The following is a 17,605-nucleotide window of genomic DNA, read 5'->3' on the forward strand; positions in this document are numbered from 1 at the left end:
CGCTTTGCAGGCTCCTCTTCTGACTCTTCAAGATTGTGGTCTTGCTCTGTACCGCACACACTCCGTGCCAGTTTGTATGTTTTACCATCAAGATTTTGTATATTGCTCCTCTGTAAAAGTTGACGAGAAACTTTGTCTCCATCAAATAAAATTCCGAAAATTATTATTTTAAGTGTTTAATAGATATTCAATAAAAACATTTTTAAAAACAAGATATTTTTTATTTACAGATTCGTTTTTTTGTCACATTTGATACATCAGGCAAATTATACAATTTGATGGGAATGGATGGGATGGGAATTTTGCCATCTTAAGTTTTCCTTTAGGATCAATATCATCTCTCTGGTTTACTGAAGTTAAGCAGGAGGTTGTTCTCTGAAGGTTCTTGTTTTTCTGTCGTCTTGTTGGTATTTAATTCAGCGGGAATTGTGAAAACAGAGAGCTCCTCATGTGTGGGTTTGCAGCTGTGTGGGTTCAGCAGGAACAGCAGGGCGCTGAGCACACAACCCTCTGCTGTGGTGTTCGAAATTTCCAATTACTGTCTAATCTAACTAATGTCTAGCTTGTTCAGGACAAATCAATTCACAGAAACGAATGACTGAGAGGATGAAAAACTAACTTTTTCAAGGACAAGGCTAATGTAGAAAAAGTCACAAGGACTTAGATTACTGTGGAGCAACACCTGAATCACAGAGACAGAACCAACAGATTACGCTACAGTAAATCTCTGAGAATTAATGAAGTATTCATCTTTTTTTTACTCACATTTGAAGGATATAGTGTATATACATTCTATTTAAATGCATCAATTCATTTTCACATCATAGAGGAAAATCTCATTTTATAGTCCTTAACCCTGAAGGAAAGATGATCCCGGGAAACATTCATAAAAGCTTCCAAGATGAACATTGTTTTCAAAAACACCACATTCCGTTTGTGGCATTAAAACAGAATGAAATCACCTTGAAGGAAAGGAAGTATTGGAGAGCTTTTGATGCCAAATTCCTAACAAACCACAGTTTGGTGGGAATGTAAGTCTATGCTTCTGACCATTGGGTTGGACTGTCAGGAGTAGTTTGTTTTGAGCGTGGTGAACTTTAGTGAACCCTTCTTTTCTGAACCCCTACAAGACATGGAAAGAGAGATCCAGTTACAACGAGAGCAAAAAGGGGTAAGGCTCAACTTTACAGTTGCAATAACAGTAGTGGTTTAACCAGTACAACTCCACAAGTCATCTTTTCATAAAGATCTTTGGTATTATGCCAAAAACTTACTGTACAAGAGGAAAATAAAAAGTCCAACTACGAACATGATAGGGAAGACTTTCATGAACCTCGTGCTTTCTTCAGTTCCTGAGAGAGAGCAAGAAAGAGAATTACATTGATATAATGCTTTACAAAATTATTGCAAACTACAAAATTATTTGAGGTCACATCATAACCAACACATTTTACAACATCTTGTGTTACGATTGTAAAAAAACTTAAAACGTAAAACATCGTTTTTCAGCAGGAAACTAATGGATTGCCTACTCCGGGTACGGAATGTGTCCTGACCCCAAGTGAAAGAAACCTCAAGTATCTCAGGGCCTTGTTTGAAGGGAGTTTGTGAGTTTGGCCGGAGAATCGGAGGAACACGGCGGCGGCATCGCACTCGCTTTACCGCGGCATCGTAACCAAAAGAGAGCTGGGCCAGAAGGCAAAGCTCCCCATCTACCAGTCAATCTTTGTTCCTACCCTCCTCCTCATGAAGGAACTAGGTCACGGGTATACAAGCAGGGGGAAATGGGTTTCCTCGGGAGGGTGGCTGGCGTCTCCCTTATTTAGAGACAGGGGGAGAAGCTCAGCCACTCGTGAGGAGCTCGGAGGGGAGCCGCTGGAAGCGGGAAGGAGCCAGTAGAGGCACGGCCAGCTGGGAAGAGGCGGAGGTGGAGAGATTACATCTCCACACTGGCCTGGGAACGCCTTGGGATTCCAGCTGGTGGAGGTGGCTATGGAAAGGGAAGTTTGGCCCCCCCACGTGACCCGACCCGGATAAGCGGTTAAAGATGAGATGAAAGCGAGACTTAAAATATTGTAATGAATGAGTAATAATGGGCTAAATGTAACTGCAATCCTTTTTTAAATAGATGAAAACAAATAGTTACCAGACGATCGTTGAGGGTTCAGGGTGGTTGAATCGGTTGGTGGTTCAGATTCTGTAAGATTTTGAACCAATTATTTAAATTCATGGGTGCATGAATGAGTGATCAAATGCTGCAAGTATGCATAAGGGATGAATGAGTCACCAGAAACGCTGAGATATACAACGGAATAGTGGTAGACCTCGTTGGTGTGAAAACAGCATCTGTATTTCCCCTGGTCCTCCGATGTGACATTGGCAAGGAGAATAGAGCAGTTATTTCTGTTCTCAGACAGAAATGTTTTGGTCCTGCCCGTGTACCTATTTGACTTATTAAGCGCCTCAGTGTCATTCCACTGCCACTTCAAATTTGTGCCAATCTTGCAGGTGCATGGCAGGAGGACGCTGTGTCCTAAGACACCTTTAATAGTCGTCTCATCACCTAGAAGAAGAACAGATGAATTGGGATAAGTTCAGTTTTTAAACATGATTTGCACGTTTAGCCTTGGAAACTTGAGTTGACTGAAATAAATTGAAATAGTGAGTTCAAAAGTAGATGTTTGGTCTTGACAAAAAAAGAGAAAAGTTCACTAAAGTTGACAAAACTATTTCTGTGAACCCAAGATTTTGTAGCCAAATTGACATATTACAGTTATTTTCCTAGTTTGAAGAACCAATGTGGAATTTGACATTCTGGCTTTGCAGCAGTCTCTGTTGGCGCCACATTAAGTGTAAAGCCTTTACACAAAATTGCTCCGAGCTAATATCTTTAACTAAGAGTTTACACAGGGATGAATTATATTAAATAGCAATATTCATCATTGTTTTGAATAGACGACTGAACATGTACAAATAATGTAAGCTTTGTGTAAAAAGTGATCACAAGCGGTTCTCCTTTACTGTACTTAAGTTGAATATAACACTGCACATTACGGTTGCCAAGTTAAACTAATACCTAATCAATAAATACAATGTGAAAGGGGCATTGTGAGCAATTCCTCTTTTGTTACTTAGTTATTTTCTTCTTACTTGTGTAAAATGAAGAAGTACTAATCTCAAAAATACGATATAGATAACATGTCACTCACAGGGGGCTGTTTTCAAGAATGATTCAGATAACGATGAGAGTTAGAGACATGCCAAGTGCCACACTGCACTCAGGCTTGTTCGTCATGTTTACATTAATGGTAGGAGTCCACACATCTTGTATTGCGGCGGGAGGACCTGCTCCTCCTCAACGCCAGTTTAGGGCAAATAGAAATCTTTTCTTCTATATCTAACAACAAGTACAAAGCGCAATGTTCTTCCTGCTGTTAATCAGATGTTCTTTCAGCCTGCTGGCCGACAGAACTGACCTGTAATCTGACAAATAAATCTACCAGAACGAGAGAAGCTGTTTGGCTGAATTCTTCCAGATGTCCCCAACAGGGCTTCCAATTTTGATCTTGTTCGTTCTTTCAATTTTTACGTGAATTTGTCTTGTTTTTAAAAAAAAAAAAGAATCATATTGCTTTTACATTTACATCTTCATTCTAGAAGAAATAACCTTTTAGTTGTTAAATCAATTTATGACCTCACTCATCACGGCCGTTAATGTGTCTCTCCCTTTAGTTTGAGTAATAACTTCCGGTGTTATCTGTGATTCATGTTAAGCTATATTCAAATACATTACAAGGTGATTATATGAACGTGCAATCTATGAATCACTGCAGGTTTCACTGAGGTTACCCGATTGAGTAACTCAGAATCTTTGATGTTAAACACGACAAATAAAGCAGTGTGGTTTACAACCCAAATATATTCACTTTGTCCCAAACACTGTGCTGTACAAAAGTCTGACAAGTGTGCATACATTTATTTAGATAACAGAAAACAAACCCATATTAGTTCATTAGTGCTTTATGTATTAATACACTGTCTTTGGCTTTTACTAAACACAGCATTGATACACAAAGGACTTCCATTTCCATGCACTATTCATTATTATTATTATTATTATCTATTTTACTCTTTACTGGAAACACTCAACACTACACAGAAAATTTCAGAGAGTTAAATTGACTCTGTGAGATTCAATTTGAACTCTAAGCTGGTGTTTATATTGTCCCAATCTTGTCAGTGTTAAATCAACACTCAACAAAGTGTTAACAAGTTGACTCTGAATAAGTGTCAAAAATAAATCTGCCCAAATACAGCGAACACCAGTGAGATGCGCACGAGTGTTTCGTTAGTACCGAGCGTCTCGACAATAGCGAACGTAAGAGTGTCTCCGTTTCATTAGAATGCGTGAGAGTGTCAGTAGTTAAGTCCTAAACGTCCCCTCATAAACTCTGCACTTCAACCCTTTTGCCATGTTAAGAGTGTATGAATGCATGTACCTGTAATTGTTTCCTGGGTCGTGATATCAAGAGCACCATTCCCATATAAGGGCAGTGTTCCCTCCCCTTTTCTCTGTGTGTACCCGTCACTCCCGTGAGCGGGCAGTTGAGCATGTTCTGCTTACATTAAAGAATGCCACGAGTCGGATGGCTAAAGAGATAAACGCCTGGACGTCCGTTCATTCTCCGGAAATCATTGTTCCGCCGCGCAGGTAGGCCGAATAAATAAGCCTACCTGTCAACATGCCTAACACCGAAAAATTAACTCTAAGAATTTTGCTGGGAGGAATTATAAAAACAAGCATATCTGATACAATACATTTTCAGACACAGACGAATGGTTTCAATGATGTGAAGACTTACCTGACTCACTTAACACCATTAACACCATTGACACCATTAACAATCCCAGGAAGGTCCTCATGTTGCGCTCTGCGGGGAAGACTTAACACATCTGGAGGGGTCTGGAGGACTGCGGTCAAATTGGTAGATAACTGTATAAAGAATGTCAATAATCCGGTCTGTTCCGCAACGCGTGGTTGTCTTGACTGCATTGGAAAGATCCTCCAAAATGTGGCGGAAATCCCGTGAGCATGGAAGCAAAGCGCACAACTCGGATTCACACGTCCGTCTCCAGTGAGAGAGAGCGAGAAACTAAGTGAGTGAAAGAGAAACTAAGTGAAAGTTCAGCCGCGTTTCCGGAAAGCCAATTTGGAAATTGAGAAATCCACTTTGCCTTCAGGATAATACAACAACAGTAACCACAACGGCATGTGATAGAAAGCCTATGAAGGGATGACAATTTTTAGCACAATATTCAGAATATATTCAGTTATATATATATATATATATATATATATATATATATATATATATATATATATGTATACATACTTGTACAACATTAAGTTATACAACATAATTATTTTCAAAAGTATACAAGAATATAGGCGGACCGTGGTGTGAATTCGGCACAATATCAATATAGAACAGATGGAGAGGCTGTGGGTCCCATTATGCGATTAGCTTGGCGTGAAAGCGCGCACACGCAGCCAGACGCGCGCCCGCCCGCCCGATCCGATCCGCACGGCCACCAGCGAGAGCGTAACACGGAGGGACCATCGGAATCGGAACACTGGAACCGCCGCTGCAGTCGACACACGTTATCGCCTGCGTTGACAATTCCAATTTCCAACGGGGGGGACTCGTGAACACACCGAGGGTGTTGGATACCGGGAGGACGGCATGGGGGAGCTTACGGCCTTCTTGCTGTTACTGGTGGCGACCTTGACGCTTTCATCCGAGGTGAGCGACGTACGCGGCGGAGGAAATCCTAGCTGTTCCGTATGGGGGGGGGGAAGAGTCGGTGAGCCGTTCCCTGGTTTCGCTGGTCTGCGGGAGCCACAGCGGCCACCGAACCCACCTCAGCGCCGTCGGTTCCAATCTGAGTAACAACGTTAAAAAAACTAAAAATAAAAGAATAGATCCGACGCAGATTAACGCGTTCCGCTGGTAACACGGGCCCGTGCGGCTACCGGAGATAACACGGTTACCGGGGGCTCTGCTGAGGCCCGCTCTTTGTCCATCCAGTAACGGGATCAGTAACGGAGTTATTTTTCCCCGTGACAGTTTGGAACATCTGGTTCTTTCAATATGGAAAACGGATGTTGTTGCACAGATTTACTGGTTTATAATTAGCAAACCGCATATTTCCACAGCCGCTTCCCAGGCCTGCCGTTGGATGTCTGATTGACAGCTTCGCCCTGTGGCGTCGGACATGTTTTGACGGGTTCGGGGAGTGGAAGAAAAACACATCTGTTTATTGTTCTGCGACTTGCTGTAATCAATCGATCTGTCGCCAACGTCTGTTTAGATAGCTGACGTTGATTCACCAAACCAACGCAGTTGCTACGCTGTGGAGGGCCAAAGCCCAGCGTCCCCTCTCCCAGAGAAGGACACGGATTGGCATGGCAACGCTAGCCGCTCGTTGCTAACCAACGTCGTCGCTCTCTGGTTTGTCCTTTTTCATAATCGTGACCGTTTCAAATAGACAACATCACGACACACCCGCTGGACCTGACAACCGCAGCACTCCAAGCACACATGTTTATAAGTTAAGCCCCCCCAATGCAAATGTTTTTATAATTGTTTTTTATTTTATTTAGCTGTGCTAATTCGCAGTGCTTCTGCGTCGACCTGGCCCACTAACGTTACCGCTGCAGGGTGGCGAGATTGCTGAGGAGAATAGGAAGAAAAAAAACAAGGATGCAGTTTTTTTTTCTTTCTGACACAAGCAAGATGGCGCCTGCAGCTCGCTCCTGGTGCTGTGCAGGGAGAGGGAGACACGCCACGGAGCTTAGGATCAGCTGGAAATGGGACAATCGGGGGTCGACAATGCTTAATGGGAAACGGATGCATGCATCGACTGTCTCGTTACATGCAACATTTAGTGCATGTGTAGTGTTAAGTGCAAATAAGTCAGGGAGGCAATACTCTCAACTAACACTTGTGTGCTGCAGAGAACGATGTGCTTACACAACAACAGGCCGCCCTACAAAAGCTGCTGCAACACTGCACTCCACGGTCTCGTGATTTTTTTTCTTTGAAGACCAGGTTGGACTGGTTGTCTCAGTGTAATATGATACCAGCAAGCATAGAAGCAATTCACTGGAACCATAGCACTTTGCTGGATAAACTTGTTTTCAACAACCGGCGATTAAAGGACTTCAGCTAATGATACGTGAACTTATTACATTACATTTAGCTGACGCTTTTATCCAAAGCGACTTACAATTAATGCATTCAACTATAGAGATACAAACTCAGAAGAGCAAGAAACAGGAACGTGCAATTTCATCCAATAAGCCAATTTACAATTTGCTATAGATAAATTGTACTTATAATGTCACTTAAGTGCTAGAATTTGTTAGTCTTCTAGTCGAGGTAGCGTCTGAAGAGGTGGGTCTTTAGATGTGAAGACTCTCTGCTCGTTCCACCATTTTGGAATCAAGAATCATTTATTGCCATAATATGTCAGACATACAAGGAGTTTGACTTGGCGGTTGGTGCTTAACAGCAGACAGTACGACAATGGACACCAAGACAACAGTGCACGAGGAATAAAATAAAATCTAAGGCTATGGGTTAGTAACATAAGGCTATGGGTTAGTTTAAAAATGAAAGAACAAAAGTTAAGGTTAAAAATATTTAGAAATTAAAAATAAAGGGCACCAGCGAACAGAAAGTGACAAGTGAAAGTGACGTGTGCAGTGAGAATGAAAGTGACTGGTTTTGGACAGCAAAGATTCGTGATCTAGTCGAGTGTTTTGCTCTCAGTGAGGGAGGGACGAGCAGTTTTGCAGATGCAGAGCGGAGAGTGCGGGTCGGGATGTCTTGTTTGACCATGTCCTGGATGTAAGCTGGACCCGATCCATTCACAAGGGAAGGAGAGAATTAGTTTGGTGTCATCGGCATAGCTGTGGTAGGAGAAGCCATGCGAGCGAATGACAGCGCCGAGAGAGTTGGTGGGTGCCCGGCAGGTGCGGCCGTCAAGGTAGGGCGAGAGAAGGGAGAGAGCAGAGCCTGAGACACCGAGTTCCTGAAGGGAGGAAATAAGGATCTGGTGGTTTACTGTGTCAAATGCAGCAGAGAGGTCCAGAAGGATGAGGACAGCGGAGAGAGAGGCGGCTCTAGCAGTGTGGAGTTGCTCTGAGACAGCAAGGAGAGCAGTCCCTGTGGAATGGCCTTCCTTGAAGCCTGACTGGTGGGGGTCAAGGAGGTTGTTATGGTGGAGATAGGAGGAGAGTTGGTTAAAGATCGCACGTTCAAGAGTTTTGGACAAAAAGGGAAGAAGATAGACCGGTCTGTAGTTGTTTTCTTTAGGAGAGGGTTAACTCTTGCCTCCTTCTTCCTATTTTAAGCTTGTTGATTCCAACACTAGGAGTGTTCACGGTGCTCAATTAAAAAAAAAGAAAAAGAAATGGCACAACTAGAAGTAGAAGAATGAATAACATTGGGCAATGTGCTGATTAGGTGATTATTCTAACTCAAAAGAGGCAAATATAATGTATATATAATATATAATTTGATCTTCAAAACAAAACATATCATGAAGCCATAATTGGTCACTTAAAAGTTTGTCAGCAGATTGAATGTCATTGCGCGGCATCTGTCTAGTTGATAGATGCCCGAACAAGTGAAGGCCCAGAACACAACACATTCAGACTCCTACCAATTATTTCCACCGACAAAGAGGATGGGAAAACAATAAATGCAGACAGCTATCCTACATCCTTTTGGAAAATTTTGGTTGTTGTCCCTTTGCTTTTCCGTCAGCTTGATTTTGAAAAGCTGGTGATGTTCGATGAGTTTCTTTGTTCTTTCCAACAATAGGCAATATTATCTTCTTCAATATAGGAAATGATCAAGACTGGCTAACAAAGGGTAAATGTGCTGCCTTGTGGTTTCGCTCACCAGATTATGGGCTCTTTGGAATGAAATTGAGTATCTTGCTTATGCTTAAAGTGGTAGCAATAATATGCTGCAATATTATAGAGTGATTTAAAGAGGCCTTTCACTACAATTAGCTAATCCCAGTATCAAGACAGGTATGCATGATTGCTAATTCTAATTATACATAAGCTGCATCAGGATATATATATATATATATATATATATATGGCTCAGTTATACTTTATCCAATCTAGAATCATGATCTTCTTTTTTCCTCTCGTTCGTCCAGGTGCCCGCTGATGACTCTGTGGCTTTGCTAACTGAGCCCCAGGTGGCCATGTTCTGCGGGAAGCTCAACATGCACATCAATGTGCAGAGTGGCAAATGGGAGTCTGACCTCTCGGGCACAAAGAGCTGCATCGGCACCAAGGAGGGAATCCTGCAGTACTGCCAAGAGGTAACTAAACTCAGGGAGACTGCCATGTAGAGAGAGAGTTACACAGACGGTAGACAGGAAGACACAGCTTATGTATGTAGAAACACCGCCAAAATCTCTCTTTTCCCCAGGTGTACCCAGAGATGCAGATTACAAATGTTGTGGAGGCCAACCAGCCCGTCAGCATCCAGAACTGGTGCAAGAAAGGCCGCAAACAATGCCGCACTCACACACACATTGTGGTGCCATACCGCTGCCTGGGTAACTGGTTTTGGTGATATAGTTGCACTTCACCGAGCATGTTTTTCTGTACGATTGATAATGGATATACACCCAACCTGTAATGAGCAAAGGAATGTTCATGTTGCAGTTGGAGAGTTTGTGAGCGACGCCCTGCTCGTGCCTGACAAGTGCAAGTTCCTGCACCAGGAGCGCATGGACCAGTGTGAGAGCCATCTGCACTGGCACACTGTGGCCAAAGAGGTGAGACCATCACAGCATTCAATATCACTTCATCCACTTCTACTGGCATCTCGCCTTAACATTAGATCTGCTGCTGTCTTTTTTTGTCTTCTATTCCTATTCTAATCTGGTCTTCTGTTGCACTGGATGATGTCACACTCCTTTATTCCATCCTTCCCCATCTGTTGTTAAACATCCACACAAATTGGATATGATTTTTCATTTCCTTCAGTCACCAAGGAAGACGACTGCCTGTTTTTTTTTAAAACCTCTATTATGATTATAGTTATTATTTCTGGGCTTTTCTCCTCAGCTCCAGTTTACCACAATAAGCTTTCACATCCTCAGCATCACAGCCTTTTGACCTTATTGAATGCTGCGCGGTTTTTATTTCTTTTTTGTATAGTGCTCTAATGATGTCATGATTTTGGCCTTTTTTTGTTAACTTTAGTCCTGTGGAGACCGCTCCATGAATCTCCATGACTACGGGATGCTGTTGCCATGTGGTATTGATCGTTTCCGAGGGGTGGAGTTTGTCTGCTGCCCGGCAGAGGCTGAGCGAGACTCGGACAGCGCGGCGCCAGAAGGGGAGGAGTCAGACGTCTGGTGGGGTGGAGCTGAGGCCGAATACTCCGACAACAGGTATTGTCCCTCGCACACGTTCATCCAGCGTGACGGACACATCGCTGATGAGACGAGGACTGAACCAGTCGCTCTCCCCGCAGCATGCCACAACCGGCAGCGCCAGAGGCCGTGACTGCTGAGGACGAAGAAGAGGATGATGACGACGAAGAAGACACTGAGACTTTTGAAAGAGATGACAATGGAGGTGGAGACAGAGATGATGATGAAGATGAGGAGGGCAACGACGACGACGGTGACGACGATGACGACAACGACGTGATCGATGAACGGGATAGCGATGAGCGCAATGCTAATATCGCCATGACAACCACCACCACCACCACCACAGAATCAGTTGAGGAAGTGGTTCGAGGTAAGAAATGAACCGTGTGCACCCCCTTTTGTTCATTTCTGTTTATTTTGGGGTTATTTGTCACGTGGTGCTTTGTTGATTGCTTTACAAGCTCACATTTTGAATTCATTTCAATTTGACATTTAATTTGCTTTTGCCTGTGTGTACATATCTCAGCCGTTTGTTGGGCTCCTGCTGAGTCAGGCCCCTGTCATGCCATGCTGGAGCGTTGGTACTTCCTGCCTGAGAAGGGCCGCTGTGTTCCCTTCTTGTTTGGGGGCTGTGGGGGCAACAGGAATAACTTTGATTCGGAGGAGTACTGCCTAGCTGTCTGCAGCAGCTCGTGTAAGTCCCAGGGCCGGAGCCGTCTAAACCTTGATGTTCACCCCGCCACGAGTCTGATTCCTGTCCCCAGGCTTCTGTAGATGTTTCTCATTCACTTTCCCTGCCTCTCCCTTTCCTGACTGTCTGATGGCTTTTAACCATTTTGAGCGCCGATGATTTGTGTGCCCGTCTTATATGCAGTATTGTAGATAAAAACATTGTGTGTGTGTGTGTGTGTGTATAATGATTGCATTGTTAAAAATGTGGTATGGACCTTAAACATCTGACCTGTAGTTGTCAGGTAATATTATTCAAACAGGAATAAATATAAAAGTTCTAAGTTGTAGTGATTTAATAGTCCTCCATTGTGGTCCAGAAACTATCTCAGACTTTGACCGGACAGATACTCAACAACGGTAAAAGCAGTGTATTCGTTCATTGCTGTCCATAAAGATAGACTATTCTTATCTGTAGCATTAGCAAGAAGTTTAGAGACCAGTCACTGAGTCACACAGTCCATGAGTACATGGAAAGTCCGTTGTTTCCATTGTGGAAAACTGCCATGACACCCTGGCAGAGATTTACTTCCAATCCATTTAATTATTCATGTCATCATTTCGACACTAACCGATACTCCTTGCAGCATGAGGACGATGCAGCGTGAATATTACTAAACGTTGAATGTCAGTGTGTGTCGGCATGGATTTCCACACACACGTTTGTTTGCATGTCTTGCAGCGGGAAGGTCTGCTTCTGCAGTGGTCTGACCTAAGGATGTCACAAATATGTTCTAACCAGCTGAGTTCTGCAGTGTGATACCGGTCACAGAGTGTGGAGGGTGTCGCTAAGGGTTAATGGCTGCCCTGATCCTGACTCCGCACTTTTCATCTCCCACATTAAATAAGGACATATGCACTTGGACTGGAAAACCAATCACCGTTCATCCACTGATGACCGGTGTTTGTTCCAGGATTTGTCTCCCTATTAAAGCAATCTTGATGTAGCTAACACTCGTCTATCTTGCCTCTGTAGAATGCCTTGTGTGTTTCGGAGCCACTGGGACAAATGCTTTTTCACCTGCTTCACGCGTCCTCTTAACTACCCTGAGTGCTCTGTGTTTTGATTCCTGACTCTTCAATCTCCTCCAGTGCCCACCGTGGCCCCCAGTCCTCCAGACGCCGTAGACCGGTACCTCGAGTCTCCGGGGGAGGAAAGCGAACACCCTGACTTCCAGAAGGCCAAGGAAAGCCTGGAGGCCAAACACCGAGAAAAGATGTCCCAGGTATGCTTGTGGGTGCTAAAGATTTTGCCTGGTCAAGGTGTCCAAATGTATGTCATGACGAGACGAGGCCTAAATGTGTCTGTGTGTGGGGCTCCATGTCCAGGTGATGAGGGATTGGGAGGAGGCTGAGCGGCAGGCCAAGAACCTTCCCCGTGCTGACAAGAAAGCTGTCATCCAGGTAGGACACAAATCTCAACTCCTTTTTGTATTTCATTACCATTTGTTTATTCCTAAGGCGATTGTTGCGACAATACATTAGTTCCATTATCTAGGACAAAATTAATCCAATTTTCCAATTAGTCCACCAGTATTTTGGATTTATAGATGAATATCTTTTGCTCTGTTTTTTAATTGATTTGAATGCAAAGATTTTTGTAACCCTTATTTGTTGAATTGAAAAGCATTTTTCAATGCTCTCATTTTCTTTGTCTACATTTTCTTGCATGCATCCATTATCGTAGAAGTATCAAAATTATTTCAGCAACGTAGTAGTTTCCTCCGCCTTCCATTATGGTAAATATATATATTTCCCAACACCTTTCCGGGTGCATGGCACTGTATTTGCAGCACTTCCAGGAGAAGGTGGAGGCTTTGGAGCGGGAGGCTGCAGGAGAGCGGCAGCAGCTGGTGGAAACCCACATGGCCCGGGTGGAAGCTCTGCTCAACAGCCGCCGACGCCTGGCTCTAGAAACGTACCTCGGCTCCCTGCAGGCCGATCCGCCACGGGTACACACACACACACACATACACAACCATGTCCATATCTGGACTTCCCATCACTAAATATCTGTTTTGATGACGTGGTATCCAGCCTCGTCAGGTGTTGAGTCTGCTGAAGAAGTACGTCCGTGCTGAGCAGAAGGATCGGCAGCACACGCTGAAACATTATGAACACGTGCGCACCGTAGATCCCAAGAAGGCCGCACAGATCCGACCTCAGGTACTCGACCCGACCTGCGTACAGTCGAAAAAGCTTTTAGTGGTTTCAAACATTTTAATCCGTTAAAATGCTGATATTTGTGAATTGTCACTCCGGCCTAAAATGAAACAATACCGTAACTTGTTGACTTTCTTTTTAGGTTTTGACCCACCTACGTGTGATTGATGAGAGGATGAATCAGTCCGTTGATCTGCTCTACAAAGTGCCCAAAGTGGCGAATGAGATCCAAAGCCAAGTCTGTAAGTGTCTGTTTGTACGATATCATCAATATAAAGAGATTAACCGTTTTGAAAGAGTTGAAAGACTTTTCAAAAACATTTCATTAATTGATTAGTTTGTCAAGAAAAAATGTATCTACAGCAATTAAGTTTATGCATAAATAGTTTCAGCTTTCTCTGTCCGTTATGATAATGGTGGGAAAATATAAACATAGTTTTAGGAACGCTATTCAGACATTTGAAAATGTTGCCTTTGTCTCTGTGAAGTTGTAATAGTGATTTTTAGATTTATAGTCTGAATAATTAGTTGATCAGTTAGGAAAGAGATCTGTGTGAAAATAATCAATGGTAAGTAGCAGCCTGAGTTAGTATGTTAAACATGTCTTTTAGCATCCGTCATGTTGTAATTTGTTACTTTTGAGGAGAGATGAGCTCATATTGGAATACTGTCTAATTAAGACCTTACATGCAGTCCTAATTAAATCGTCCCTCACAACCTCTCCGTAGTGCTGACTGAGGGTGAATCTGTTTAACAGCATGTCTGAAGTCATGTGATGGACGGCATGCTGATAACTGTTCGTCTCTTCAGTAATCAGGACACGCCGTCCCTCCCTCCGTCCCTCCCATCATCTTCATGCTGCATCTACCTTCGCTCACGCTCTCTTTTTCCCTTTTCCTCGCCAGCTGTTATAATGCAGAGAGTTCAGACGGAGCTGTCTCAGCAAGTCTCCTCACTGCAGAGTGACAGGCGGGTGAGTCGAGTTGCACCTTTCCCTGATGTCTGCATTTCTTTATAAATGCCAAAAACGTGGCCAGCAACCGATTGGATGGGCTAAATGAAAAGCCCTAATCACAGGAGACGCGTTTTGCCATTGAAGCAGTTGTTGAGCGCTTGCTCGAACAAAAGCTGAAATAGTTTTTTTCTAAAATGTGTAATCTCTCCGACCACAAAGGCTCCTTGAGCAGAAATGCAGATGAGCATGCTGATGGGTGCACAGAGTAAATGCATATTTAGGGGAGGGGACAGACAAGACACACACACACACAGGTACATTCGTGGGCATTGTCAGACTTCGCACCTCTTTGAGCAGTCATCTGGATTAGATGGCGTTATCAGAATGGTGCTGTGTGTGTTGCAGGTGAACAGCAGGGTGAGCTACGGTAACGACGCTCTGATGCCTGATCAGACCTACAGCTCTGCTCCGATGGACCCCGGCCTGGACCGACTGGGATTCATCCACCCCGAGAGCTTCAACCAGCCCAACACAGAGAACCATGGTGACGCACAAAACAACTCTCGTTTTATGGTATTCAAACAAATATCTTCGTGCCATGTGGATGTCAATTTGACTTTTCCATATTTACCCCCCCCCCCCCCCCCCCCCCCCCCTGCAGTCGAGCCCGTTGACGCTCGTCCAAATCCAGACAGAGGACACCCCACACGACCAGGTGAGTGTGCGATCAAGTACCTCGTGTCCCGTTAACAGAAAATCCGTTGAGATGTCTTCGTTGCCTCGTGGAAACAAAAGAAATGTTGACATTCAGTGTTACTCAACTGATTGTTTTTGTTTTTGTTGTGTGTTTTATTTCAGTGTCTGCGGCGAAGGCAGAAGTGCGGATGGAGAGTGAAGAGAGGCAAAGTGCTGGTTATGAGGTTTACCATCAAAAACTGGTACGAAAACACATTTTGTGATGTTTTTTAGTCCTGAGTTGGTGTCTCTGCTTTGTGCACATTAACAGTTTAGTCTTCATTCTCAATGGCAGGTATTTTTTGCTGAGGATGTGGGTTCCAACAAAGGTGCCATTATCGGACTTATGGTCGGCGGGGTTGTCATAGCAACTATCATTGTCATTACTTTGGTGATGCTGAGGAAGAAACAGTATACTTCTATTCATCACGGAGTAATTGAGGTAAAGAAAGGGCCTTGATGAATAGGTTTTGAGGGGACTGGAGCAAAGCGAGTAATTTGTTTGTCAATGTTAAGTGGGGGACAAAAAACACATTACCAATCCACTTTTATTTTGGTAGGTGGACGCAGCCGTGACACCAGAGGAGCGTCACCTGGCTAAGATGCAGCAGAATGGCTACGAGAATCCCACCTACAAATTCTTCGAGCAGATGCAGAACTAAAGAGCTGCTGGTCCACATTTTCCCTCCACACTCTCCCCTCGTAGGCTCCGTTCTGGTCCTTGCTCTCAGCCCCTGCACCCTCATCTTCTCTCCTGCTTTAAGGGCAAAGGAAAGGTGTGAAGCGTGCCGTAAAATCGTTATTCTTTTTTGACAAAAAAGATAAAGTGAAATCTTTGTATCCGTTTTCGTGCCAAAAAAGGTAAATGGAGCATTAAATTCCCAGATGGCACAGAGCCCCACATGAGCGTGTATTAACCTGCAGTTGATTTGACAAGGGTACCTGTTCCACCTGCACATTTCTGCCAATCGCAACCAAAACTTATGCAACCTTAACAAAGTGTTTGTACTGGAAAAAAATGACCTGTTGATCATTGGTATGAAGTTACGCAACTGAAACCATCAACATATAAATCCAGGCAGTTAAATTTCCGCCCCCGCCCTCCTCTTCTCTCTCTCGCTCTCCCACGTACACGAACACACACAAAGAGGCTCTCTCAGGCCCTTTGCACAATTGGAGCCCAACTGTTTCAGGTTTGTTTTAAAATACGCAGGAAAAACTAAACATTGTCAAAGTGTGTAAAAGTTCAAGCATATGGAATGTTTTTGTTTTCTGATCTATTTTTATTTTGTATGTGTAATATATTAAGACTGAGATTAGCTGTAAGTATATGTAGTGCATGGCAATATTGATTGACAGATTCAGTAAGTTACGGTTCAACGGAGCGTTCCTCTTATTAGATATTTTAGCAAGATTGTACATTTCCCTTGTGTCTTCTTTGTGATCTTGTGATATGAAGGAGAAAACCCGTATTCAGAACCTGGTCTGCTTTGTCGTCCCACAGACTTGCTTTAACTGAACCGTGGCTTGTTGCGCTCACCCCCATGCTTCGCTGTTGTGTCAGCTGCATGGGCTCAATGCTCTATATGTGATATATGAAGTGTAACGGTATCCAAAAGGAGGACTATTGTTTGCGTTCTATGCACTCTTTTCATTTAAGTGTGATCACCAATTTTATTGCCGTTTATGTCCTCGATGACAATTCACGCTGTTGCTGCACAACGGGGAGGTCAAACTTTAGGATGGAGGTTTTCTGAAAGCGTATCATTCCAGATTCATCATTCCATTCTCTTAATTGTTAACATTTGCAAGATGGGAGATCCGGCTCTCAACGGCCCACTTTAATTAGGAAAATCAGCCTCTCTTTCCGTCTTGTTCTCGTCCTTTTCCATTCTTGCTCTCCAGCCCTCATTTGTCTGTTTACCCTCTTTCTGGCGGTGTCATCTATTTTGTACAGTGAATGCTTGACATGACATGTCATGTCGGGCGTTCAGAGATCCAACGTTTTGTCCTCTTGAATACATTCCATCATCAAATATTGCTTACGCAGTCTATTTTTCTACATTTCCCGTGTATACATGTACATTCGGTTTGTCGAGTGGTGGATTTCTTTGCCCCCATATCATAAAGTATTTTAAGTCCTCCAGTAGAGGTGAAGAATCGTGATCCACATGGAGGATGAGCACAACTCTGGTCAGACATTTCTCTCCCTCGATTATGTTATCGACACCACCTCCAGTACATGAATGTGACATGCTTATTGTACTTTTATACCACAGAAACACATATCACCTCTCTGCACATCACTCACATGTGTACAGATATTAACTTAAGCTCTTAATCAGGTGAATGTTTAAAATTTGTATCAATCTTCAATCTGGGTGTCTTTGGATGCTTACATTAACCCCCCCATTGATTCAGACCTTCCTTGGCGTGTAGTTAAATGAATCATTTGCTTAGAGTAAGACAGCTTTCTACACTCTGTATACCATGAATAAAATTTTGAATGTACGTAAATCTTGTACTGCTCGTCATTTTGAATCTCCT

At 43.5% G+C, this 17,605-nt stretch overlaps 2 protein-coding genes across 7 annotated transcripts; one reads left to right on the forward strand and one right to left on the reverse strand.

The window, feature by feature from the left end:
• Positions 1–199: 199 nt before the first annotated feature.
• On the reverse strand, positions 200–5,468 carry LOC120834374 (sodium channel regulatory subunit beta-4). 2 transcript variants are annotated; one of them, XM_040202333.2, is made up of 5 exons: positions 4,863–5,468; positions 2,288–2,563; positions 2,147–2,197; positions 1,275–1,352; positions 200–1,123 (listed from the first exon to the last, which is right to left on the reverse strand). In XM_040202333.2, exons 1-5 carry the CDS (start codon positions 4,921–4,923, stop codon positions 1,098–1,100), a joined length of 492 nt encoding a protein of 163 aa, XP_040058267.2. In that variant the 5' UTR covers positions 4,924–5,468; the 3' UTR covers positions 200–1,097. The 2 variants fall into 2 exon arrangements, with proteins under 2 accessions (XP_040058267.2, XP_077946401.1); XM_078090275.1 differs by having other exon boundaries at positions 4,872–5,058.
• Positions 4,609–17,575, forward strand: appb (amyloid beta (A4) precursor protein b). 5 transcript variants are annotated; one of them, XM_078090265.1, is made up of 18 exons: positions 4,609–4,711; positions 9,241–9,408; positions 9,519–9,648; positions 9,758–9,870; positions 10,301–10,491; positions 10,575–10,846; positions 11,003–11,170; positions 12,298–12,431; positions 12,535–12,609; positions 12,999–13,157; positions 13,243–13,371; positions 13,511–13,610; positions 14,274–14,341; positions 14,729–14,867; positions 14,985–15,038; positions 15,182–15,261; positions 15,354–15,500; positions 15,619–17,575. In XM_078090265.1, exons 2-18 carry the CDS (start codon positions 9,289–9,291, stop codon positions 15,718–15,720), a joined length of 2,181 nt encoding a protein of 726 aa, XP_077946391.1. In that variant the 5' UTR covers positions 4,609–4,711; positions 9,241–9,288; the 3' UTR covers positions 15,721–17,575. The 5 variants fall into 5 exon arrangements, with proteins under 5 accessions (XP_077946391.1, XP_077946392.1, XP_040058238.1 ...); XM_040202304.2 differs by lacking the exon at positions 4,609–4,711 and adding an exon at positions 5,545–5,804; XM_078090264.1 differs by lacking the exon at positions 4,609–4,711 and adding an exon at positions 7,978–8,052.
• The last annotated feature ends 30 nt before the right edge of the window (positions 17,576–17,605 follow it).

This window comes from Gasterosteus aculeatus, chromosome 16 (genome assembly GCF_964276395.1).
Source record: "Gasterosteus aculeatus chromosome 16, fGasAcu3.hap1.1, whole genome shotgun sequence".
In the NCBI taxonomy this organism is placed as follows: Eukaryota; Metazoa; Chordata; class Actinopteri; order Perciformes; family Gasterosteidae; genus Gasterosteus; species Gasterosteus aculeatus.